The following is a 25,957-nucleotide window of genomic DNA, read 5'->3' as shown; positions in this document are numbered from 1 at the left end:
GTATTTTGTTGCGTTTATATTTGAGCATTTGTATTTTTGCATTTTTTAGTTTTGGTGGATATAAATGATACTGTTTCTTACATATTCCAATCATTTGTTAATGGTTGACTGAAAATCAGAAATTTTTATGTTCACTTTGATCTTAAGTTAATGGTATATGTGTAAAATCCCATCTGGGCACAGAGCATCAGGCCCCATTTCTGTTTGAACTTGACCATATATTTTCACTGAATAATCGTATATTGGATTTGAGCCCTTTACCAGGACTTCTAAGAAGGGGCCCAAGCATCAGTAGTGGCTATGTTTGAGCTATGGGATGCCTGAACCTGCCTTTTGTATCTGCAGGACCCAGGAGGCTGGGCTGCAACTTTGGGGTGACTTGGAGCCCAGTCCACCAGGAGGAAAATGCGTCCCGCGTGGGGTCCTGACACCTGCAGATGGGGTTTTGCCATGATCTCTTCTGGATGTTTCTGTAAGGAGTGGGTACAGAACCTGCCATTTTTCTGTCATATTCCTAAATGCTTTCTTTATTAAATTCTCATATAGCATTGTAACTTTTTTTTTTTTACGTGTGTTGCATAAAATTTCTTAGAAAGGTAAATAGGGCTGGTGTTATCTATACAATAAAACTGTTATGAAAGACCAGAATTAGATTATATAATAGCTCCAGGGTCTGGGGCATAGTGTGTGCCCAGAAAGAATAATATTTTGTGAATTTAAAATGCTTTATGGAAGCAGATCAAGTGAGGAATGAGCCAGCTCTTAGAGCTTTGTGCCCTGTGTGAATCATCTTTAAGGATCTGACCCTGTAATAATTAATGTGCAATGTTCCTCATTCACTGAGGGTTTCTAAGGATTAACTTTATATTATTCTGTATCACTTTGATTCAGGATTGTTTCTGTAGAGAAATGCCACTTCAGCATCATATACACAGTCATAAAATTCATATCAAGAAATGGGACCAGCCAGTCTTCCCTGCAACCTGAGGCAGAGAAAAAAGTCACACGCTAGTAAGTCCCTTCACTCACCTGTATTGTTACTTTTCCAACATTAAAGAAATTGAGATCCACTGAAAAGTGGAAGTTTAAGTACATTAAAATTCAGAACATTATTTTGAGTTCTACTATTTTATTGATGTCAAACCAGAATTTAGTATGCTTTAATGTCCCTAGCTTTCGAAAAGCTAACTTATCAATATGTTAATATCCCTTGTAGCTTGTCATTTTCAAATGGGGTTATCATTTTGCTTGATGATTTCTCCTGAATTAGTGTTGAACATAATATTTAAAAATTATCTTCATCCACTAATATGTTCTTTGCCAGACCTATGTGTGAATGTATTTGTTAAAAACATGCATAAATTAACCAAGGGAACATCTATCTATTTTGATACATGATTAGAGTGAGCAAATTTCATGAATCAGGTTTAGAACAAAATATGATGATGTCTTTTCTCTCCATACCACCTACTGCATGCTGCTTTAAACCATCTAAGGTGAAGTTGTCACCAAATGAAACAAACCTGTTTCCACTCAGTCAACATACAGCAAAGCCAAACACTGACCTGAGCAGTGAAACCAAACCCTGACTTTGGGATGTGGTTTTTTTTTAACATTGGGAAAGAAGGTGGGTGTTCCCCAAGCAAGGAGAACGGATAGCTAAAGCTTAAAGCCCTGCACTCACTACTGGCTTATAAGCAAGGGCTTATAAAGGTTATGGGAAAGGGTTGCAGGATGTGTGATGAGCTTGTGGCATTGTTCCGATGGGTCCGTGGTGAGGTGACGGGACTGTTTGAGGAGTGTTAGCTGTCAGCCTTCTGGCTCCACTGAGGCTAGAGTCCACGTGCTCATTGTCAGGAGGTGGCTTGTCTGGTGGGGCCTAAATTCCTGTAAAACAAGTCAAGGATACATGAGTCAAGAGTCAGTCTGTGGCCTTGAGGGGGAAATCAGAGTCCTGGGCCATTTTAGTTTGCTTTACCTTGGTTTGCAAACTCCCATTTTCTTTAATCTTAACTTATACATTCTGATTCCCATACTGTGGGTCATAATTGATGGACCCAGTCTTCTGTATCAGTGAGATGTCTGAGGGCCTTTATTAGACAGGGAATGCCTGTGCAGTCACAAAACATCTTTAGGACTGAAATCACCGTAATGCTTAAGAGCCAAAACATTGGCTGCTTTTTCTAAATGACATGCATTTATGGAAAACAGATTTTCTCAGGTTCCAAGTAGAAAATCTGAAGGTACTTTACTTTTGTGTGTCTTGGTTTCTGAGATAACAGTGAGATGTTTCTAATCTCCTTCCTTCTTGTAATAATTGAAAATTCAAGTTTCTTTTTAGCATGCTCATTCCTCTACTTTTTTGGTCTATTTTGAGCTTCAGAAAAAAATACATAAACCTTGCTTTAGCTTTACATTCCTCTAATATACTTTCTACCTAATGTTCTTTCTTGGTAAGCTAGATGACAAGCATTCTAATAAGCATGAGGAATTACATATTGTCCTGGTTTTTCACTAGAGCTGTTTTTTAACCATTTGCTTATGATTCATATGATCATCTCATCATGATCAATTGCATTAAATTTGAGAGTCTATCTGCCAGCGTGCTTCTGAGTTGAGCACTGTGTAATTTATGTGTTACAACTCCTGAGGAAGTTTTCTTAATTACTTAAGGAATCTAAAATTTTCTGGACTATTAACAGGGGTTTTGTTTTAGTTTCTCATAACTATTGTATAGAATCTTTATTTTACAAGGGTGTCTGTGTCTATAAAACCTATAGCATGCTGTGGGTTTTGCTTCTTCTGAATTGTTTTCGTGGAGGAAGCCTGACACAGATTCACCCACAGGGGAAGTAGGTGTACATTCAGGGGATTGTCTGCTTGAATTGTGGACAGTATCTGACCATGGAATTCAGATGCTTTTTACCAATGCTTCTATTAATTCTCTTAATAGTTAATTTCCTATGACATTGAAATAATTAAAATTCTCTTAAATATTTAGAGTGTATGTATTATATCTCACAGTGTAATATTTCAAGTATACATATTTGTACTAAAGCCAGAAATATTTTCAATTTACTGTTTCTAATTTTCAAATTCATAAAGTATATCCGTGTGCCGTATTAAAGTTTTACATTCATACAACATACTTCCAAATCTGTATCCTCTCATTGTTTTTTTAAAAATGAGTGAACTAATAATCATGGTGCTTGATTAAATTGTCAGTTTTCAGGAGAGTCTTAAAATTGTCAGGAGACACCTAAAATTTATTTCCAGTACTCAAAATATCATTCCACAGTGCTAATTTGTATACAATTTAATAATGATTTTGTATCAACATTTGGATTCAGCTTAGTGTATATTCTTTGATATTCCATATATTACCTTGTGAGTCATGTTAACCTGTGTCAGAGTGCACCGACTACATGTAGTCCCCTACGGCAGCACAAAGGGGTTAGTCTCTTCATCACATAGCCCACGTACCTCTGCACCATGAATTCCCCGCAAGGTCACGTTGCTCCTTCCTGCCGCTTACCCGGTAATTTGTCCTAAGAGAATCCCACCCCAGCAGAGCCGGAGTGGTAATCCTCTCTCTCCAGTCCCCTCTTCATGTTGCTGGGTCATACCTGCAGGGACAGACTCAGAGCAGCACCACGCAAGAAGCAAAATGACAGCTGAGACCCCTGCTTCCGTCCTCCGTCAGCCTCATGGAGAGGACTGGATGCAGCAGTTTGGGGGCGCCATGGGCCTTAATGGGAGGAGCGGCGGTAAGACGGAATGCCTGTGGCCCTGTCCTGGCCCTGTGGCAAGGGTTAGAGAGTTTTCATAGTAGCCAGGTGAGGAAAGGCATAATGATAGAAAAAGGGGTTTAAAGTTCTCAGTGTTTCCCCAGGCTCCACAAATTATCCGTCACACTGAAGGTACAGTAACAATACAGTACTCATGTACTGCCTTCTAAATGTTCAGTTTTTTACAAGATTGATTAGCTTTAGCTTTACCACTTGGTTCATCTGGGGTAAATCAAGCTCTTCATCTGTAACATTTTGTGGTTAGATTGGCTTAATGGCATAGTATGAACACACTCATTTAGAAGAGTGTTTTCAGATAATTTCAGACTTGCAGAAAACTTGCAATATCCCTGATATTCCTTCATTCAGATTTTCCAGTGGTCACTGCACCACTACATTTGCACCATCATAGAAAATTGTCCACTGTATTTTTCCAATTAGAGGCACAATTTACCACAGAAATACTACATGACCCACATTAGGAAATCAAAATTGTTGATAATTCTTACCTGCAGACAGACAAGCTTTAAATATCAGCAAGTGCATCAACTATGAGAAAAATATGTCTGCATTCTGGTCTTTAGACTTTGTCATTTTCGTGACCTCAGTTGGGTTAGAGTCCAAAGTTCTCCAACATCATTATGTGCAGGCTCAAGAGTCCTTGTCTTCTTGACCTTAGAGGGGAAGCTTTCAATGTTTCACTGCTGAGTATAATGTTAACTATAGGTTTGTTGTATATGGACATTATCACGCTGAGGTTATTCCTTCTCTGCTGTTTTTTGCAGGTTTTTATGGTAAAAGTATATTGTATTTTGTAGTATGCTTATTCTGACTCTACTGAGATGATATGATTTTTTTCATTTACTTCTGCTAATCTCATGATTTGCATATTGAACCATCCTTGCCTCCTTGGGATAAGTGTCAGCTGGTCATGTGGGAAATCCTTTAATTTGACCTTGAATTTGGTTTATTAATATTTTTAGAAAATGCTCATCTATTTTTTAATTTTTTTATTAAGGTATCATTGATATATAGTCTGAAGAATGTTTCACATGAGCAACAGTGTGGTTACTACATTCCCCCTTATTATCAAGTCCACAACACATACCCCTTTACAGGCACTGTGCATCAGCATAGTAAGGATTTTGCATCTATTTTCAATAAGAATATTGGTCTGCAGTCGTGTTTTTTCATGGCATCCTAATCTGGATTGATATCAGGGTAGTGGTGGCCTCATAGAGTGAGCTTGGAAGTGTTCTGTACTCTTCAGTTTTTTGGAAGATTTTGAGAAAGATTGACATTAATTCTTTAAGAGTTTGGTAGAATTCTCCAGCGAAGCTCTCCAATTACTGGAATCTCTTGTATAGCAAGTGTTCTCTGTCTTTTTTTTTCATTCATTTATTCTTTCATCAAATATTTATTTATTTTATTTTGGTATCATTAATATACATTTTGGTATCATTAATATACAGTCACATGAGCAACATTGTGCTTACTAGATTCCCCCCATTATCACGTCCCCACCACATACCACATTACAGTCACTGTCCATCAGCGTACTAAGATGCTGTAGAGTCACTACTTCTCTTCTCTGTGCTATACTGTCTTCCTCGTTCCCCCGACTATGTTATGGGTGCTAATTGTAATGCCCATTATTCCCCTTCTCCCTACCTTCCCACCCACTCTCGTCAGTCCCTTTCCCTTTGGTAACCATTAGTCCAGTCTTGGTTTCTGTGAGTCTGCTGCTGTTACATTCCTTCAATTTTTGCTTGGTTGTTAACATTGCACAGATGAGTGAAATCATTTGGTACTTGTCTTTCTCCACCTGGCTTATGTCACTGAGCATAATACCCTCTAGCTCCATCCGTGTTGTTGCAAATGGTGGGATTTGCTTCTTTCTTATGGTTGAATAGTATTCTATTGTGTATATGTACCACCTCTTCTTTATCCATTCATCTACTGATGGACACTTAGGTTGCTTCCATTTCTTGGCTATTGTGAATAGTGCTGCAATAAACACAAGGGGGAGTTGCATGTGTCTTTTTGAATCTGAGAATTTGTTTTCTTTGTGTAAATTCCTAGGAGTGGAATTCCCAGGTTACATGGTATCTCTATTTTGAGTTTTTTTAGGAACCTCCAATACTACTGTCCACAATGGTTGAACTAATTTACATTCCCACCAGCAGTGTAGGACTGTTCCTCTTTCTCCCCATCCTCGCCAGCATTTGTTGTTCCTAATCTTTTGATGTTGGCCATTGTAACTGGTATGAGGTGAATACTTCATTGTGGTTTTAATTTGTATTTCCCTGATAGTTAGCAATGTGGAGCATCTTTTCATATGCCTGATTGCCATCTGAATTTCTTCTTTGAAGAAGTGTCTGTTCATATCTTCTGCCTATTTTTTAAAAGGGTCATTTGCTTTTTGGGTGTTGAGGTGTGTGAGTCTTGTATTTTGGATGTTAACCCCTTGTCGGATATGTCATTTACAAGTATATTCTCCCATACTGTAGGATGCATTTTTGTTCTGCTGATGGTATCCTTTGCTGTACAGAAGCTTTTTAACATGATGTAGTCCCATTTGTTCATTTTTTATTTTGTTTCCCTTGCCTGAGAAGATGAGTTCAGGAAAAAATTGCTCATGTTTATATTCAAGAGATTTTTGCGTATGTTTTCTTCTTAAGAGTTTTATGGTTTCATGACTTACATTCAGGTCTTTGATCCATTTTGAGTTTGCTTTTGTGTATGGGATTAGACAGCAATCCAGGTTCATTCTCTTGCAGGTAGCTGTCCAATTTGGCCAACACCAGTTGTTGAAGAGGCTGTCATTTCCCCATTGTGTATCCATGGCTCCTTAATTTTATATTAATTGACCATATATGCTTAGGTTAATATCTGGGTTCTCTAGTCTGTTCCATTGGTCGGTCTATGGGTCTGTTCTTGTGCCAGTACCAAATTGTCTTAATTACTGTGGCTTTGTAGTAGAGTTTAAAGTCGGGAGCATGATCCCCCCAACCCTCCACTTTATTCTTCGTTCTCAGGGTTGCTTTGGCTATTTGGGTTCTCTATGGTTCCATACAAATTTTAGAACTATTTGCTGTGGTTCATTGAAGAATGCTGTTGGTATTTTGATAGGGATTGCATTGAATCTGTAGATTGCTTTAGGCAAGATGGCCATTTTGACAATCTTAGTTCTTCCTATCCATGAGCACAGGATGTGTTTCCATTTGTTGGTATCCTCTTTAATTTCTCTCATGAGTGTCTTGTAGTTTTCAGAGTATATGTCTTACTTCTTGGTTAGGTTTATTCCTAGGTATTTTATTCTTTTTGATATATATGTGAATGGAATTATTTTCCTGATTTCTATTTCTGCTCATTTATCGTTAGTGTATAGGAATGCAAGAGATTTCTGTGTATTAGTTTTGTCTCCTGCAACTTTGCTGAATTCATATATTAGATCTAGCAGTTTTGAAGTGGATTATTTAGGGCTTTTTATGTACAATATCAAGTCATCTGCAAACAGTGAGAGTTTAACTTCTTCCTTACCAATCTGGATGCCCTTTATTTCTTTGTGTTGTCTAATTGCTGTGACAAGGACCTCTGTAACTATGTTGAATAAAAGTGAGAAGAGTGGGAATTCTTGTCTTGTTCCCGATCTTTAAAGGAAAGGCTTTCAGCTTCTCACTGTTCAGTATGATGTTGGCTGTGGGCTTATCATATATGGCCTTTATTATGTTGAGGTACTTGCCCTCTATACCCATTTTGTTGAGAGTTTATATCATGAATGGGTGTCAAATTTTGTTGAATGCTTTTTCAACATCCATGGAGATGATCATGTGGTTTTTGTCCTTCTTTTTGTTGATGAATTTTCTAATATTGTACCATCCTTGAATCCCTGGAATAAATGCTACTTGGTCATGGTAGATGATATTTTTGATAATATTTTTGAATTCGGTTTGCTAATATTTTGTTGAGTATTTTTGCATCTATGTTCATCAGGGATATTGGTGTTTAATTTTCTTTTTTTGTGATGCCTTTCCCTGGTCTTGGTATTAGAGTGATGCTGGTATCATGGAATGAGTTTGGAAGTGTTTCCTCCTCTTCTACTTTTTTGAAAACTAAGGAGGATGGGTGTTAGGTCTTCTCTAAATGTTTCATTAAATTTAGTGTTTCAGGCATCTGATCTGGGGGTTTTGTTCTTTAGGTAGTTTTTTGATTTCCAGTTCAGTTTCATTGCTGGTAATTGGTCTGTTCAGATTTTCTGTTTTTCTTGAGTCAGTCTTGGAAGATTGTATTTTTCTAGAAAGTTTTGCGTTTTTTCTAGGTTTTCCAGTTTGTTGGCATATATTTTTTCATAGTATTCCATCATCATTCTTTGTATTTCTGTGGTGCCCATAGTGATTCTTCCTTTATCATTTCTGATTCTGCTTACTTGTGTAGACTCCTTTTTTTCTTGTTAAGTCTGGCTAGGGACTTACCTATTTTGTTTATTTTCTCTAAGAAACAGCTCCCACTTTCATTGATTCTTTCTATTGTTTTATCCTTCTCGATTTTATGTATTTGTGTTCTAATCTTATGTCCCTCCTTCTGACTTTGGCCCTCATTTGTTCTTCTTTTTCTAGTTTCACTGTGAGTTTAGACTGTTTATATGGGACTGTCCCTCTTTTCTGAGGTAGGCCTGTGTTGCAGTATACTTCCCTCTTAGGACGGCCTTTGCTGAGTCCCACAGAGTGTGTCAGAACAGACTCCTGTAAGTGTCTGGCCAGCTAGGCTGAGGGACGGCAAGAAAAATGGCCCCCCGCAGCCCCTCTTCCCCTGGATACATCTCCAGGATATCCCATCCCTCTGACACACATCCCAGTGTTAATCAATAAATCACATATAATTTAGGTGCTTTGCAAACTGCTGGGTCTCAGATGGGTCATCAGCACTCCCGCCCTCTAGGAACAGAGGCCAGGCCTCCGCGAGTCCTCTGGCCGTCCCAGAGTCAAGCCCCACTGATCCTCAGAGCCAGATGGCTCGTCTTCCCAGGCGACCCTGGTGTAGGCTTCATCCCCTCACCCCCCATGCTGCCTGCTCCCTCTCATTCATGGGGGGTGGGGCAGGACAGGAGATGGGGCTGACCGCAGCTCTGCCCTTGTACCCTTCTCAGTGTGGCCTCTTCTCGTCATTAGCTATGGAAGTTCTGTTCTGTCTTTAGGTTATTTCCAGAGTGGGTCATATTGCATGTAGTTTCCTAGGTGTGTACATGAGAAGAGGTGATCCCAGGGATTTTCTGTTCCACGGTCTTCTCAGAATCCCTGCTGAAACCTACTTTTCCAGGCCTTAATTCCCTCATCTGCAATGTGAAGAATATATATATATAAGCAGGCCTTTAAGATCAGTTCTCTTTTAGGTATGATATTCCAGAAGTCTTTTTATAAACTAATTACCGGGATAAAGGATTCTGGAAGTACACTTACAAATAGAAAGGTGGTTTTTTTAAACAAAGAAGGTAACTTTGTTTTATTTGCGCTATAGTTAAATTTACTGAAAATTGTTTAGCCAGAAATTTGGTAAATGATCAATTCACTAAATGACTAACAGACCTAAAACCGTCAGACCAGATACCTTAATCCAGGTTGAAAACATTCACCACAGGTATTTCAGGCAAGGCCTAGAATAGGTACAGTTCCCAATTCTGAAAAATGTAAGTTCATTCATTCATTTATATAACCTTGATCAGTCAGGAAGTACTAGGCATCCCAAATATTAATGTGAGAAATTGACAGTTGCTAGGACTGCAGATCTGTGAGGAAATACTTGAAGCAAAGGTTTGGTGATACTAAAACTTAAAGAACAAAACAACAGCAAAAAAATCTCAGTAAGTTGGCAAATCATTCACTGAAAGCTCACTTTTGGTGGATTGGGTTCCCTCATTTACTTATTTACTGTTCCCCCCCCCCCCATTAAACCATCCTGAAGTGTATAAACTCAAACAAAAATGGGAGCAACAAAAGGAACATAAAGACAGCGATGATATAAAAGCACAAGTGAGACTTGAGCCCACGTCCTATTAAGACCTGAACACGGGCCGGTGGACAGGGGACTCCGGCTGTCAGTGAGACAGGAAGTCCAGTTACTTAGACAGCTCAGTGTCCACAAGGCGCAGTGAACACAGACCAGTTGCTCATGAGACATTCAGCTATACTTTGGAGTATCATTTATGAAGAGTAACGGGAGTGTTGAAATAGAAACTCATATTTAATTAAAATTTCATAATCTTAAAAAAATTCTGAATAATGGAAACATTCTAAAATCAATTCATTTGAGGTAATTTTTTTAATCTTGAAATACTTGAAAGCAATAAATTTATTTGCCATTTTCCTCAAGTATTTCTCCATCTTCTATCTTAACTTTGTTCAGGAAGAAAACTTTAGTACTCTTTCCCTTTTCCATGTTACTGAGAGGCCACTTCAGACCTGCCTGGTCTCCAGTCGGTCTTCTCTCCCTCACATCCAGGCAGTCCTCTCCAAGAAAAGAGCCTCATTATTTACCTGCTCTAGTTCTCAGGCCCTAACTCAGACCATCTTTATTTGTTAAGTGGACATTTGAGACAACTTTCTGTCCCAACCTCTGCATCCTTTTTCAGACTCATCACATACTCAAGGTGAGGTTCTGGGATCGTCTGAGTCACAGTGACCCGAGTCTGAGGTCCCAGTTAGAGATGCTTGTCCTTTGAGGAGAGGACACTCTCCAACTTAACCTCTATAGAGAATGTGCCTGTATAGAGTAGGTGCCTCAAGTGTCTTAAGTAGTGGAAACTGTCTTTATGATGACGCATTACAGCCTAATAGTATACTGGTATGTGTTACAGTGTAGAGTGAATTTTACTCATTTACTATGATTATTTCATTCAGTCTGAAAAAACATAAACCTTTTTTTTTCTTCTCTCTCACCATAGTATTTATAGAAATGAATGTTACTGCTAATGATTTAAATTAATAACTGTAGAAAGAACTATAATGGTATAAAAGGCTTGATCTGTCACCATCTCTATCTTAGTCATCTTTTTTCTCTTTATCCTGTTTCTTTTGAATGTTAAGAAAGATTATTTTCAGGAACCATTTACTATCTTAGTCTTAGAAATTAAAAAAAGAATAAACTCCTTTTCATGCATAATTTCTGAATGATGAAAAAGCATAGGAATCAAATGATATAAATTGTATTTGCTTTTTCTAAGGAAAAGTTAACTGAGAAAAATACTTTTTTTCCTCACCCACAATTGTTTTGACTGTTCAGTGAATTAAACTTTTAATAGAAGCTTGAGATTTTTCCTAACAATCCAGTTCTCATTTTATGAAATCCTGGAGTGGGAGGACAGCTGGTTACATGAAATGCCCTTAGAAAGTTTTATTTATAAATGCCAAAAGCAAAAATGTAAATGATGTCATTTGTCAGGTGAATTTTGGACATAAACATAATCTGTTCCTTTTTGGACACAGGTATATTTTCCTAACTGAGTAAAATATAACTATTAAATATTATAACTGGATTTAAAAAAAGATTAATTGATTGAACCCTTGAAATTCAATCAAAAGCTCCCCATGCTGGTGAACATAAAGCTGTTCTGCTGGCTTCCTTCTTAGTGTTTTATGGTGTAAAAATGCAGTTAGTGCAACTGCTGATCCTACTGACTTCATTTGAAATCTCAGCAAAAATTCTGTCCTCAGAATTAATATTTAAAATGGGAATTACTGAAAAGATTTAGTATAGATAATTTTTTGACATGTAGACACTGAGTATATGCATTGGTTGTTTCCGTAACCCTGCCATAGCGTCATCTTGACTGTGCTTTCATGCCTGAATATTGTGATCAGTGTCAAGTAGAAAAATGTCTCTGTAATAGCAGTAAAGTACATGTAGTGGCTTAGACCCCAGGTTTTAGAGAGAGACAGTCCTGGGTTCAAATCACACATTTCTGTTCCTTATTGCCAGTGTACCTCAGGAAACCATTTAACCTCACTGGGCCTGTGATTCCCGCAATGGTAATATAGGGACAGTAAAACCCACCTTCCTAGGTAAAATGATTATGAAGATTAAAGAGTGCATTCAAAATGCCTCTGACAAAGCACCGTGCTTGGACTGTGGGGTGTAACTGTGATCCATGATGGGGGCAAGAGCAGTGCTTGTGTCCATGGCACCCACTGTGTGAGGTCATAATAGGCCATGATTCTGAGCCTGGCACCACAGCATAAAGGGCAGTCAGGACTGCTGGTTCTGGCTGCAGAAGTGCCCAGAGTGGTTGAGGTTCAGGCTGAATCCTGCTTTGATATTCTTTGAGGGAATAAGAAACATTTAAAAAATTTTCTTAACCTTCACAGCAAAGGAATTCTCTTTCAAAAAAGAAGTATAAGGTAATGTAAAATTGTTTTAGAAAGGTTATTTTGAAAGGATGCTCTTCCTATGTCTGGACATACTACTTTGGACTCTAAATAAGGTCATGTGACAGTGTGATTTGATTGCCTTACGGAGGACAACCAGCTCATGATTATTATTACCTGTGCACTAAGCAGGCTTATTCCTGTAATACACTAGCGTTATGCTGGTGGATGTTTCCATCAACCTTTTTTATCTTCTCTCTCACCATAGTATTTATAGAAATGAATGTGTTACTGAAAGATTTAAATTAGTAACTGTAGAAAGGAAAATTATAATGGTATAAAAGGCTTGATCTGTCACCATCTCTATTTTCTTAGTCATCTTTTTTCTCTTTATCCTGTTTCTTTTAAAACTTAAGAAAGATTATTTTCAGGAATCATTTACTATCTTAGTCTTAGAAATTAAAAAAAGAATAAACTCCTTTTTATGCATGATTTCTGAATGATGAAAAAGCATAGGAATCAAATGATATAAATTGTATTTGCTTTTTCTAAGGAAAAGTTAACTGAGAAAAATACTTTTTTTCCTCACCCACAATTGTTTTGACTGTTCAGTGAATTAAACTTTTAATAGAAGCTTGAGATTTTCCTAACAATCCAGTTCTCATTTTATGAAATCCTAGAGTTAGAAGATAGCCCAATACATGAAACACCCTTAGAAAGTTTTATTTATAAATGCCAAAAGCAAAAATGTAAATGATGCCATTTGTCGGGTGAATTTTGGACATCAACATAATCTGTTCCTTTTTGGACACAGGTATATTTTCCTGAGTAAAATATAACTATAAAATATAATAACTGGATTAAAAAAAATAATTGATTGAACCCTTGAAATTCAATCAAAAGCTCCCCATGCTGGTGAACATGAAGGTGTTCTGCTGGCTTCCTTCTTAGAATTTTATGGTGTAAAAATGCAGTTAGTGCAACTGCTGATCCTACTGACTTCATTTGAAATCTCAGCAAAAATTTTGTCCTCAGAATTAATATTTAAAATGGGAATTACTGAAAAGATTTAGTATAGATAATTTTTTTGACATGTAGACACTGAGTATATGCATTGGTTGTTTCCGTAACCCTGCCATAGCGTCATCTTGACTGTGCTTTCATGCCTGAATATTGTGATCAGTGTCAAGTAGAAAAATGTCTTTGTAATAGCAGTGAAGTACATGTAGTGGCTAAGACCCCAGGTTGTAGAGAGAGACAGTCCTGGGTTCAAATCACACATTTCTGTTCCTTATTGCCAGTGTACCTCAGGAAACCATTTAACCTCACTGGGCCTGTGATTCCCGCAATGGTAATATAGGGACAGTAAAACCCACCTTCCTAGGTAAAATGATTATGAAGATTAAAGTAAAGAGTGCATTCAAAATGCCTCTGACAAAGCACCGTGCTTGGACTGGGGGGTGTAACTGTGATCCATGATGGGGGCAAGAGCAGTGCTTGTGTCCATGGCACCCACTGTGTGAGGTCATCATATGCCATGATTGTGAGCCTGGCACCACAGCATAAAGGGCAGTCAGGACTGCTGGTTCTGGCTGCAGAAGTGCCCAGAGTGGTTGAGGTTCAGGCTGAATCCTGCTTTGATATTCTTTGAAGGATTAAGAAACATTTAAAAAATTTTCTTAACCTTCACAGCAAAGGAATTCTCTTTCAAAAAAGAAGTATAAGGTAATGTAAAATTGTTTTAGAAAGGTTATTTTGAAAGGATGCTCTTCCTATGTCTGGACATACTACTTTGGACTCTAAATAAGGTCATGTGACAGTGTGTTTGATTTGATTGCCTTACGGAGGACAACCAGCTCTTGATTATTATTACCTGTGCACTAAGCAGGCTTATTCCTGTAATACACTAGCGTTATGCTGGTGGATGTGTTTCCATGAGGAGACTGAAAGGGGGAAATCTGAAATATCACAAAAGTAGACAAAATAATGTACATCATGTACCTATCATCAGCTTTAGAAGTTAGCATATGAACAATATTGTTTTACATATATTCCCATCTACTCCTTCTCTTCCATAATTTGATGAAGCAAATCCTAGACGTTGTATTTCATCTGTAAGTGTATCTAAAAGATAAGAATTCTTGTTTTCTACAAAAGTGTTAGAATACCAAGTAGTTTAATATACACAGCAAATAAATTTTCCCCGTTGTTAAGTTATAGTGATTTAATCTAGAGGCTTAATCATTTCCAGGTTTGGTTTTTTGGGAGGGGGAGGATTAGTTTATAGGTGATGAAGTGAACCTCCATCAAGAGGCTGTCGGTCCAGTTGTCTCCTTTTTTTGGTGATTGGCAACCATTCAAATGTAATGCTTAGGTGCACTAATTAGCTTCATGTTTGGTTGACCTGATGCTCCTGAGAGCAATCCACAGAGGTGTCATCACTCAACTGATCTTTCCAAATACCTGCCAACTTTACAGTCATTATGGTTCAGAAATGGTGATTAAGATGTATGTCTTTATATGTTTATAGGTACAGGTATATATCTGTCAGTGTATTTAAAGTTGAAATCATTAAAGTAAGAATACCAAATATATACCAAAAGCCATGAACAATTATAAATGTAACTTGAATTAGAAACTAAAATTTCTAAAGGTTACAACAGCTTTATAAAAATTAACATGTGCAGGTTTACCTAGAATTTTCCGACATATTGATCACTTGTGTTTATTTTGTTCATAATATTTTATTTCTATAAAATGTTAATTAAAAGGGAATGCAGTGGTGTCCTTTGAAAGAAGAGGATACCATTCCCCGTGTGAGGGCAATGGACGCTCATGGAGGAAGACGACCGGATCCAGAGGGAGAGCGACCAGGAGAGGGTACCAGCGTGAGCCAGCGCAGCGGTCGGCCTCCTGATGTGGGCGGTGCTGAATCTGTAGGTAACACAGATGCCAAATTGCTAAGACAACTGCAAGCTCAAGGTAGGGAACATGCATCCGTCACTGTAAGAACTGTACTAAAATGTGTTGATTATTTCTACATGTATTTGACATAGGAATGGTTGATAACTACTCTCGGTTTCTAAAAGGTAGGTAATTGTGTTCAAATAAAATGAGAAAATAAGGAGTCCCACTGGTAACTGGAGTTCTTTGATTTAAGAAGCGCCTTTCAAGAGTCATACTCGTAAAGACATCATCCCCTGTGTGTTTAGAATTACAAAGGTAGGTGATGAACTTTTCAGGCTGGAAACTCATTTGAACAGCTCCCAATTCCTTGCGGTGGTACAAGGGAGTAACTCCAAAATATGTGGATCTGTGGAGTAAATTTTCAGTCAGAGAACTCCAATTAGTGGTAAGTTTTAGTTTGGGTTCTTCTGTAGCCTGGATATATAACATTTATTTTCAAAATGCCCAACTAATAAACTTAGATCAAAAAGTGTCTTAAGATCACTAGAAAGTACCATTTATCAAGTACAACGTGCTCAAAGTAACCTCAAATGTGTTCATGATTCAAAATTATCATGAATTATCAACATGAAGTTCCCATGCTATGTCTCACACAGAGAATGCTGACTGAAGTAAAACAGTTCTGCTATGAAGTTTGAATTAAGTAGTTACAAGTGTGAAGCCTCTTAAGGCTGTCTCGATATATATCAATGTGTTCATGTCTTATATTCATAAACATATATATAAATGTATATCAATACATGCTTGTATCATAAACATAATATCCATAAGGGTTTAATAATAAAAACAGACTTAAAAGACTGACAGGATTTTACTACTTCTCATAGTTTTTTTTCGGGAGGGAAAGCTTGGCTGACTTCTATTTATTGTATACACCATTATAATACTGACTTCTCTGTAGCTCTGTTTTCATTATAAAACAAGTATGCATGATAAAAGCTCATAGAGCATAATGCTTTAAAATAAGACATTGACTCTCACTGACTTTAAAATAAAAGACACTCACAAGTTGGATCATAATTAACAGGTTTTTGGTAGTCTATCCAGAGTGTGTACATACAGTCACAGACACACATTCAAACACATACTTATGTGTACACATGCATATGTGATGTTCATATATGTATATGTTCTTTTTGATTTCTAAAATAAATGAACTTACTGGTGTATATACCATTCAGCTTTGTTTTTTTCCACTTAATTTTTCTTGAGCATCTTTCTATACAGCACTTAAAAATCAACCTCACACTTGCAGTGGCTGCATAGTCGGTGAGGCAAGGTATGGCTCTACCACACTTCCCTTACTCAGTCTCCTCTGGTGAGTGTTTCAGCTGCTTCCTCACCTTCGCTGTCGCAAACAATGCTGCAGTAAAAACATTACACATATCTTCATGCTTTGACAGGTATGGCTATCCACAGTATAAAATTTTAGAGATAGAATCTCTACTCCAAGGGTATGTGCATTTTCAATTTTGGTAGAAAGCAGGCAAATATTGTCTCCAAAGAGGTTGTTCCAATTCATACTTCCACCAGTGGCATATAAGTTAACTGCCTGGCCTGTAACTTAATGACCTGTAAGTTTTTCTCTCCTTTAGTATGTTAATTTAGTACTTTTTGTGTTATTTCATTGGGTTACTATTAAGACTTTAATCTCTCCTAAATAGTTACTAGAGAAGGTTTAAAAAATGTTAATATATGAAGATATATACATACATGATGAATTTTTAAAATTAGTATTGTCAGTAAACCACTGACTTTTCTGAAGAATGTGTAATAGTGGGAAGTGTGCATTTTTTACATAAAATAGGAAAGCTTGAAATTAACTGATAACCAAAGCAAGGAATTTTCACACCTGTTTTGCATGTCTATCACAAGTACCATTCATACTTAGTATTCAAAATGGCAACTTCATATTTGCAAAATTAACTAAATTTTATTTTAACAAAATAGAAGGTAATTACTCCACTTTTGCCCAGTGTTTTCTCCCCTTTTAGATTTCAAATTGGTTTGTATTCTATGACGTAGCTCTCCCTTGTATTATATTGCATTTTGTAAATTGTTACCTTTGACCTATGTACATGTTTTTTCTCAACATGTATATAAATACTAAATAGTTAGTGTAAGTAAATGTTATTAATATTTACAAGTATATTTGGTATAATATGCATGTTCTTTCTTGGGAAGGAAAGAAAGTAGAAATGAGTCACCGTATCACCCCTTTTATTCTAAAAGACTTCTACATTAACATTTTGGGGTGTTGTCAGAGGAGATTCTAGAAGTTTCTGTCATATTTTATTATCCTAGTTGGACTCATCTAGGCTTGTAAAATGACTTAATTTGAAGGAAGGTCTAGAACAATAAAATAAATGTGGATTTTGAATGTGAAATGAGAGCTCTCTATCTCAGAGAATATAGATAAGAATCTGACAGTTTGAATATAAAAAAGACTTTCATACTATATAAACAAACTAGCTTGTTAATTGACCAATACTGTGAATATCTCAAATGCTCTAATATATCTAATAATATACCAGTCAGTTTTATTGATCATAGAATCTGAAATGCCATTGCTGTACAATGCTTCATTGTTCTAAGATAGGCCACTGCAGAAGGAAAGGGCTGCCAATTGTTAGATACATGCTGGTTTAGACATATTTAAACACTTTATTTCAAAAATGAACTTTTCTTTTTGATATTTAAGAAAGTAATCTCCTAAACCATAAAAGATACTTGTCAAGTTAACATTTCAAAAGTTAGTCATACCAGATAATATTCAACAATCATAAACCAAATAAATGAGATGCTGGTAGTAGCTGATTCCCCAGAGCCTGGGTGAAGTTTCTGTGCCTCTTAACTTCTCGTACTTCCTCCATAGCGTGCCTGATGTTTTAACCTATTTTTCCCATCTTCTCTAACTGCTCATAATAAAAAATTTTAAGCTATATGAATTTTTAATGACTTACCAAAATTATGTCTTCCTTGCTAAAGTGAAAAGATGGCGAGTTGAACTTTTCAGTGTTTTTCTGTCCCAAGGGTTTAAAAATAAAAGTTAACTGTGCACCTGTGTAGAGTTTGAAATTGCTGATATATTCACATACAAATACACACCATATACATTACAGAGTTTCTCAGCTGTCACAGAACATATGGTTAAGTCCTTTTTAAAATCTCAAGGCATTTAAATTTTCTTAAAGATTTTTAGGACTAGTAGCATATATAGACCTGGAGTCAGAAAGACGTGGGTTTATATCTTGGCTCTGCAATTTAACCTCTGTGAGCCTTAGCTATTTCATTGGTAACCTGCGTGTAATGTTGCATATCCTATAAGGTTGTTATGAAGATTAAACAAGATCATGTAAATTTAATATGGCAGTTCAATAAATGGTGGAAATTATTAGTAGAGTTCAAGTGATTCGGGTTTTAGTCAGGTATATTCATTACTAGTGAGAATATAATATATTGTCTTATATATAGGTTTTTAAAAACTCTTCATCTGTTACAAAATTTAAAGCAATATCTAATGTTAAGTATTTTAGAGTGATTTTGTAAGTGATATTATGATAGACCACTTTTATAGTTAGAAGTATTCTGACCAAGTCCCTCTGTTTCATAAATGAAATTATCACTGGATTCAGAAACTTTACCATTTTTATAGCTGAGTGAAATACTATGTTTGGGGGGGGGCTTTGTATTCTATTTTGAGTTCTTTTGCTTTATTGTTATTTTTAAGACTGAAGCTAAATCATTCTTTTTACATATTAGCAGCTACTTTCCTCCTACCCAGGGATTATGTGAAATGTGAAAAAAAATGTACTTAAATTAGCTCCTGTGATGAGGATTAAGAGAAGCATCCTTTTTGTGTGCTTCTGTGTATGGGGCTGTATGTGATGAAAAAGTTGGGCAATTTCTAAAGGAAGTAAGCATGGTACTTTCTGCCAAACCATTTTTCTACCTGGTATCTAACTTTAAACAATTTTCTTAAAAAGTATGTCCTTTATCATGATGCCATTCACATAGTTAATTGTTTTTAGGTTAACAGTTAGGTAAAGTTGTTAAAAGTATTCCTTGAAATTTTGTGTTTTTCAGAAAAAGCCCGACAAGCTGCACAAATAAAGCTTTTGAGAAAACTCCAAAAGCAGGAACAGGCTCGCATTGCCAAAGAAGCTAAAAAACAGCAAGGTGAGTGAGTTAAACGAAAACAGAAACTTGAAGAGTGAGTACTGGGGAGTTCACAGGAGGCTTCTCTTCTTTGTTCCTTTTCTGACGATACCTGTGTTTTGGCTTTTCATCACAGCAATAATGGCTGCTGAGGAGAAGCGACAGCAAAAAGAGCAGATAAAGATTATGAAACAACAGGTATGTTCATGCACTGAACTGGTTTTATAACAGGTGGTACTTTGGGAGTCGATTTACTTATGTGTATATGTACATTATTCTTATTTGATTTATGAAATAACTTTCATACTTGTTTGGTATACTCTCACTGTAATTTAATGTAAACTTGAATTCTTTGTTAATTGTAACTGCTAAAGACACTGTAAGGTTGACTTTAAAATATATAGTGTGATGAATATATTAATTAAAATACTGTAAATATTTACTGCCTACTACAGTATATGTGAAAATAAGTTCATTTGAAGCTGAAATAGTGTTGTTTCTGTTACAGTTTTTAATAGTTTATCCTATTTCCTAATGGCTTGAGACCAGTTGTATCCCATTAGCATTTTAAATTAGGCTTTGTGTGACCTAAGCCTCCATAGTATGCTACTCATCAAAAAAAAAATTCATTTTCCAATGTTCCAGGAGCAGTAATACAAGTGAACTTATATTAGACGTTGATCAAGATGCTTGTCTGAGACTAGTCTTAGATTACCATCTGACTTACTCCTAATTGCCAGCAAAGTAAATTACAAAGTCGTGCAGAGTCTATTTTAAAGTTTGCAGTAGATCTAGAATAAAATAATTAAAATAACAGCATGTGTTTCTCATCCTCGAGATTATTTTTTCCGCCTAGTAGGTCAAAAATACCACCCGACAGTGCTCCAGGCAGTTTTCCGGAAGTGTCCAGAGGCATTACTACGAAGCAGGAGCAGAGGCAGTGGGAACTGACCAGGGCTCTGCACTCACTGTTTGACTATAGGCAGAATATTTATTTTCTAGGAGCTTCAATTTTCTCTTAGGTGAAAAGAAGATAATTTCAAATCCTGTATTGTTATTTTTTTAAATGATCAATAAGCTACTTTATATAAAATGCCCAGTTCATTGGATGGATACTCAGTATCATAAGGTGAACACATATCATAATAATTTATAAATAATGTTTATTTCTGATATTCCTAATGAAAGTACTGCCAATGTACATCTATATAAATCACTCAGACGAAAACAAAGCTCTACACTGGGTGAGTTAAGTCCAAGGTTCTATACCTATTTCTGTGTGTAAGAGAATAATGAATGACTTTTGTTGACTTGATTAAAGATTAAATTCAGAGTATACTTAGGTCTCAAGTTCTACTCTAAATAAATATTTCAAATGTGGATCAAGTGCAACCTTCTCTAAGACTTGGAAATAAAACAAAAGATACCCTTGTATTTTTAGTTCTGGTGAGCTATAATCCAAACCTAGGATCACAGTCAGCAAAATCATAGAATGTGATCAGTCTTCTAAAATCACAACAGAAATTCCAGAAATTTCATAAACCTGCGCTGGATCCCTGCAGGGAATCAATAACATCAATGCAAAAAAGGAAATAAAAATGTATTAAAGTATAGCTTCAAAAGGTACAACTAGCATCTGGAAATAGGGGTGGGTATAGTAATACACAGTCGTATAAAATGTGTTGGCTCTGAAAATCCTAGGACAGCTGCAATTTACAAGTAGGGCAATTTAGGTGTATTTTTATAAAACTATACTCATCAGTGCCTATTTGGGACTTTCAAAGGGATTTATGAATGTAAAATTGTTAACGATGTGCTTATAGCATATGCAATGATTTTTTTAAAATGAAAATGTAACGTTATCAAAACGTAGATTGCTGAATTCAAACAGTAACTACTACATTACATTTAGATAATGTGAGCACCACTTATAAGTTATTAGAAATTATTTCTGTATTTGGCTTACTGTAGTTATTGAAAGTAATCTCATTCATCATGTTACGGCAATTGTTCACACTTCGTACAATCGTGATGTACTGTGCACTTCTTTAAGCGTTTTTACTTTGATTGTGACAGTGAAAAAAAGAGCAAGTGCCTCCCCTATTTGATGCAAGAGTAGGTCTGTTTGTTCAAGTTCATGTAATGAGTGACAGTAACTCAGGACTAGCCTTAGGTGTTCTGATTTCCTGTTGGACTGTTGTATCCTACTTGTCTATCCAATATTTATTTCCAAATGAGTATTACTTGTACTTGCTAATATTTATAAAGACTTGAGTATAATCAGCTTGATTTATGTTGTTTCTATATACTTACTTAGCGTTTGTATTTTAAAATTGTTTTGAGACATTTTATAAAGTCATACCAATTTAAGACAGGTGGCATATATATAATGTCAAAGTAAATAATTAAAATTTATATCCAGCATGGGCAACCTTTGGTAAATCTGTACTTATATCTTTAATTTGATTCCACTTAGATACCTTCCACCTAGATATTTAGTTTATTATCTTAAATTGTCATAATTTTTCCTACAGGAAAGAATTAGGAGAATACAACAAATGAGAATGGAAAAAGAACTTCGAGCCCAGCAAATTCTAGAGGTAGAATTCTTAAACTTGATACGATTAAAGTAATATAGTCATGTATTTTAAAGTCTGAAAAATGAAAATTTTATCAGTACGTTCTCTCACTCATATACATTAACATGTCCATCACAAATTATCTGTAAACATAATGCGTAGAATAAGGACCTCCCTGAACCTTACTAGGCAAGTTTATCTTATCCTAATAGTAAAAATCCAGGAAATAAGTAAAGGAAACAAAAAGGGGAAACCTCTCAATAGCCAATATAGTCATAAAGATCATACGCTAAAACTCGTGGTCTTTACTTTTCAAAACGTCATTAAGTCTTATAGTCAGATACCTGCTTTTCATTTAGAAATGAAACATGGCAAAAGTAGAAGTAAATGTTCAATGTGGAAACAGTTGAACCAGGTTTGTTTTCTGAGTTCTGACAGAACTGGGCTGACAGAATAGGGCTCACGGACATGCCGGCAACAGCAAGAGGAATAGCTAAGAGACAGCAAGGGAAAATAGGAAAAACAGAAACTCCAAAGCCTCGCAACATCTGTAATCTGGTAGTTAAATAGGAAGCAATTTTCAACACCTTAATGGCCAAAAGGCATTTCTGTTATCAAACTGTGTAGTATAGTAACTGATGTCAAGAATAACTGCCCAAGTCCTCAAGAAAAAGCCGAATTATGTTACATGTCCTGTGTCTATAATCTGTACATGTATGTGTCTCAAAATTATCCAAAGTACTTTTGTCCAAAATAAACTTTTTAATGTTGAGAATTATTATAACCGAAACCCTTAGCTGTTCAGGAAACTGTTGCCATAAAAATTAGCTTTTTCCCTGAGCAATGCGGTTAGCTGAAGTTTTCACAGTTACAGGTTTTTTCCTTCTAAAATCATATACACATATTCCCATACCCATTTCAAATTAATTTTAAAGCCCTCCAAATTGAAAATATTAAAGTACATTGGCAATTACTACTAGATAATTATGAAGCTACTAGTTAATGATTTTAAGATTATAAAGCTCAAATTTGATACCATGAGCTTGATATTCAGAATTTGCTTCATTAAAGGTTATGTTTCCATTATATTGGGGGGAAAAACCTTCAATTTAACCACAGTAGGTTAAATCGGGTTTAATGTTTCATTTAAGTTTCTTAAGTAATGGATTTATCTCAAATTTTAAGTATTACGAAAGAAACTTCCAATAAAGTAGACACGTGCATTTTTAAATGTTACTTATTTGTCCTTTAACCTTTATTGTTAAAATCTATCTCGTTTTTCTAAACTTTCTACAGTGATCATGTTTTACTTTAAAAATATCAGAGACCAAGCAAAAAATGCCATAACATCATTTTTTCTGTGATTAAGTTTTAAGGAAAAAGAACACTCAAATTATTTCAGACTTTTTACAGAGTTTGAAGAAGAAAACCTGACATACTCTTACGATTTATGAATTTTTTTGTATATCGCAATTGTAATCTATACATTAGAAATGAATTTAGTATGTTAAATATAACTGAGGGGAAATCTGTAATTGTCTACATACATGTCACATACGGTTTTGTACCTTGCGAGGCATGGAGCTCCATTTTCAAGTCTGAGGTTATTTTCAGGTTGTGGTGGTGCAGTTGCGTGACTTTGAGACCCATTTTATATGCACAGGCTAAAAGGATAAAGAGGGAAGAAGCTGCAAAAGCCAGATTATTGGAGGCTGAGAAACGCAAACAGGTAAATTTAGAGGACGGTCAGAGTTTTTAGTTTTTTCATTTTATTTTGTTATCCTTAATCCACAATGACATGAAGAACACTATGTTTACTAGGCTCCCCCCTTCACCAAGTCCCCCCACAAACCCCATTACAGTCACTGTCCATCAGCGTAGTAAGATGCTGTGGAGTCACTGCTTGTCTTCTCTGCGTAGCGCAGCCCTCCCCGCGCCCCCACCCCACGTTATACATGCTACTCGTAAGACCTCCTTTAATTTTCCCCCGTCCTTACACCTCCCTTCCCACCCGTCCTTCCCAATCCCTTTCCTTTGGTAATTGTGAGTCTATTCTTGGATTCTGTGATTCTGCTGCTGTTTTGTTCCTTCACTTTTTCTTTGTTTTTATACTCCACATATGAGTGAAATCATTTGGTACTTGACTTTCCCACCTGGCTTATTTCACTGAGCATAATACCCTCTAGATCAATCCATGTTGTTGGAAATGGTAGGATTTGTTTTCTTCTTATGGCTGAATAATATTTTACTGTGTATATGTACCACCTCTTATTTATCCATTCATCTACTGATGGACACTTAGGTTGCTTCCATTTCTTGGCTATTGTAAATAGTGCGATAAATATAAGGGTTCACCTGTGTTTTTCAAACTGGGCTGCTGCATTCTTTGGGTGAATTCCTAGAAGTGGAATTTCCTGGGTCAAATGGTATGTCTATTTTGAGCTTTCTGAGGATCCTCCATACTGCTTTCCACAATGGTTGAACTAATTTACATTCCCACCAGCAGTGTAGGAGGGTTCCCCTTTCTCCACAACCTCGACAACATTTGTTATTTGTATTTTGGATGGGGCCATCCTAACTGGTGTGAGGTGATATCTCATTGTGGTTTTAATTTTCATTTCTCTGATGACTAGCGATGTGGAGCATCTTTTCATGTGTCTGTTGGCCATCTGAATTTCTTCTTTGATGAATTGTCTGTTCAGCTCCTCTGCTCATTTTTTAATTGGATTATTTGCTTTTTGTTTGGTGAGGTGTATGAGCTCTTTATATATTTTGGATGTCAACCCTTATTGGATCTGTCATTTATGAATATATTCTCCCATACTGCAGGGTACCTTTTTGTTCTATTGATGGTGTCCTTCGCTGTACAGAAGCTTTTCAGCTTGATATAGTCCCACTTGTTCATTTTTTCTTCTGTTTCCCTTACCCGGGGAGATACGTTCATGAAGAGGTTGCTTGTGTTTATGTCCAAGAAAGTTTTGCCTATGTTTTCTTTTAAGAGTTTTATGGTTTCATGACTTACATTCAGATCTTTGATCCATTCTGAGTTTACTTTTTTGTATGGGGTAGGCAATGATCTGGTTTCTTTCTCTTGCATATATTTGTCCAGTTTTTGAATACTGTGGCTTTGTAGTAGAGCTTGAAGTTGGGGAGCGAGATCTCCCCCACTTTATTATTCCTTGTCAGGATTGCTTTGGCTATTCAGGGTCTTTGGTGTTTCCATATGAATTTTTGAACTATTTGTTCCAGTTTGTTGAGGAAAGTTGTTGGTAATTTGATAGGGATTGTATCAAATATGCATATTGGTGTGGACAGGATGGCCATTTTGACAATATTAATTCTTCGTAGCCAAGAGCATGGGATGAGTTTCCATTTGCGAGGGCCCTCTTTAATCTCTCTTAAGAGTGTCTTATACTTTTCAGTTTCTAAGTCTTTCACTTCCTTGGTTAGGTTTATTCCTAGGTATTTTATTCTTTTTGATGCAGTTGTGAATGGAATTGTTTTCTTGATTTCTCTATTAGTTCATTGTTAGTGTATAGGAAAGGCACAGATTTCTGTGTGTTAATTTTGTATCCTGCAACTTTGCTGTATTCTGATGTAAGATCTAGTAGTTTTGGAGTGGAGTTTTTAGCGTTTTTTATGTACAATATCATGTCATCTGCAAATAGTGACAGTTTGACTTCTTCTTCACGGATTTGGATTCTTTGTATTTCTTTGTTTTGTCTAATTACCGTGGCTAGGACCTCCAGTGTTATGTTGAATAACAGTGGGGAGAGTGGGCATCCCTGTCTTGTTCCCAATCTCAGAGGAGAAGCTTTCAGCTTCTGGCTGTTCAGTATGATGTTGGCTGTGGGTTTATCATATATGCCCTTTATTGTGTTGAGGTACTTGCCCTGTATACCCATTTTACTGAGATTTTTTATCATGAATGGATGTTGAATTTTGTCGAATGCTTTTTCGGTATCTATGGAGATGGTCATGTGGTTTTTGTCCTTTTTGTTTATGTGGTAGATGGTGTTGGTGGATTTTCAAATGTTGTACCATCCTTGCATCTCTGGGAGGAATCCCACTTGGTCATGGTGTACGATCCTTTTGATGTATTGTT

General features: G+C 36.3%; 1 protein-coding gene across 1 annotated transcript in view; it reads left to right on the top strand.

Annotated features, from left to right (window-relative positions):
• LOC140846900 (bromodomain adjacent to zinc finger domain protein 2B-like) overlaps positions 1-25,957 on the top strand; it is a 156,628-nt gene that overhangs the window by 22,923 nt on the left and 107,748 nt on the right. The window contains exons 4-8 of the mRNA XM_073225100.1: positions 14,920-15,130; positions 19,202-19,294; positions 19,410-19,471; positions 21,808-21,873; positions 23,516-23,581. Coding sequence (XP_073081201.1) covers positions 14,920-15,130; positions 19,202-19,294; positions 19,410-19,471; positions 21,808-21,873; positions 23,516-23,581 — 498 coding nt within the window. The remainder of the gene's footprint in view (positions 1-14,919; positions 15,131-19,201; positions 19,295-19,409; positions 19,472-21,807; positions 21,874-23,515; positions 23,582-25,957) is intronic.

The sequence above is a fragment of the Manis javanica genome, chromosome 16, assembly GCF_040802235.1.
Source record: "Manis javanica isolate MJ-LG chromosome 16, MJ_LKY, whole genome shotgun sequence".
In the NCBI taxonomy this organism is placed as follows: domain Eukaryota; kingdom Metazoa; phylum Chordata; class Mammalia; order Pholidota; family Manidae; genus Manis; species Manis javanica.
This window is presented reverse-complemented; position numbering and strand designations above follow the sequence as displayed.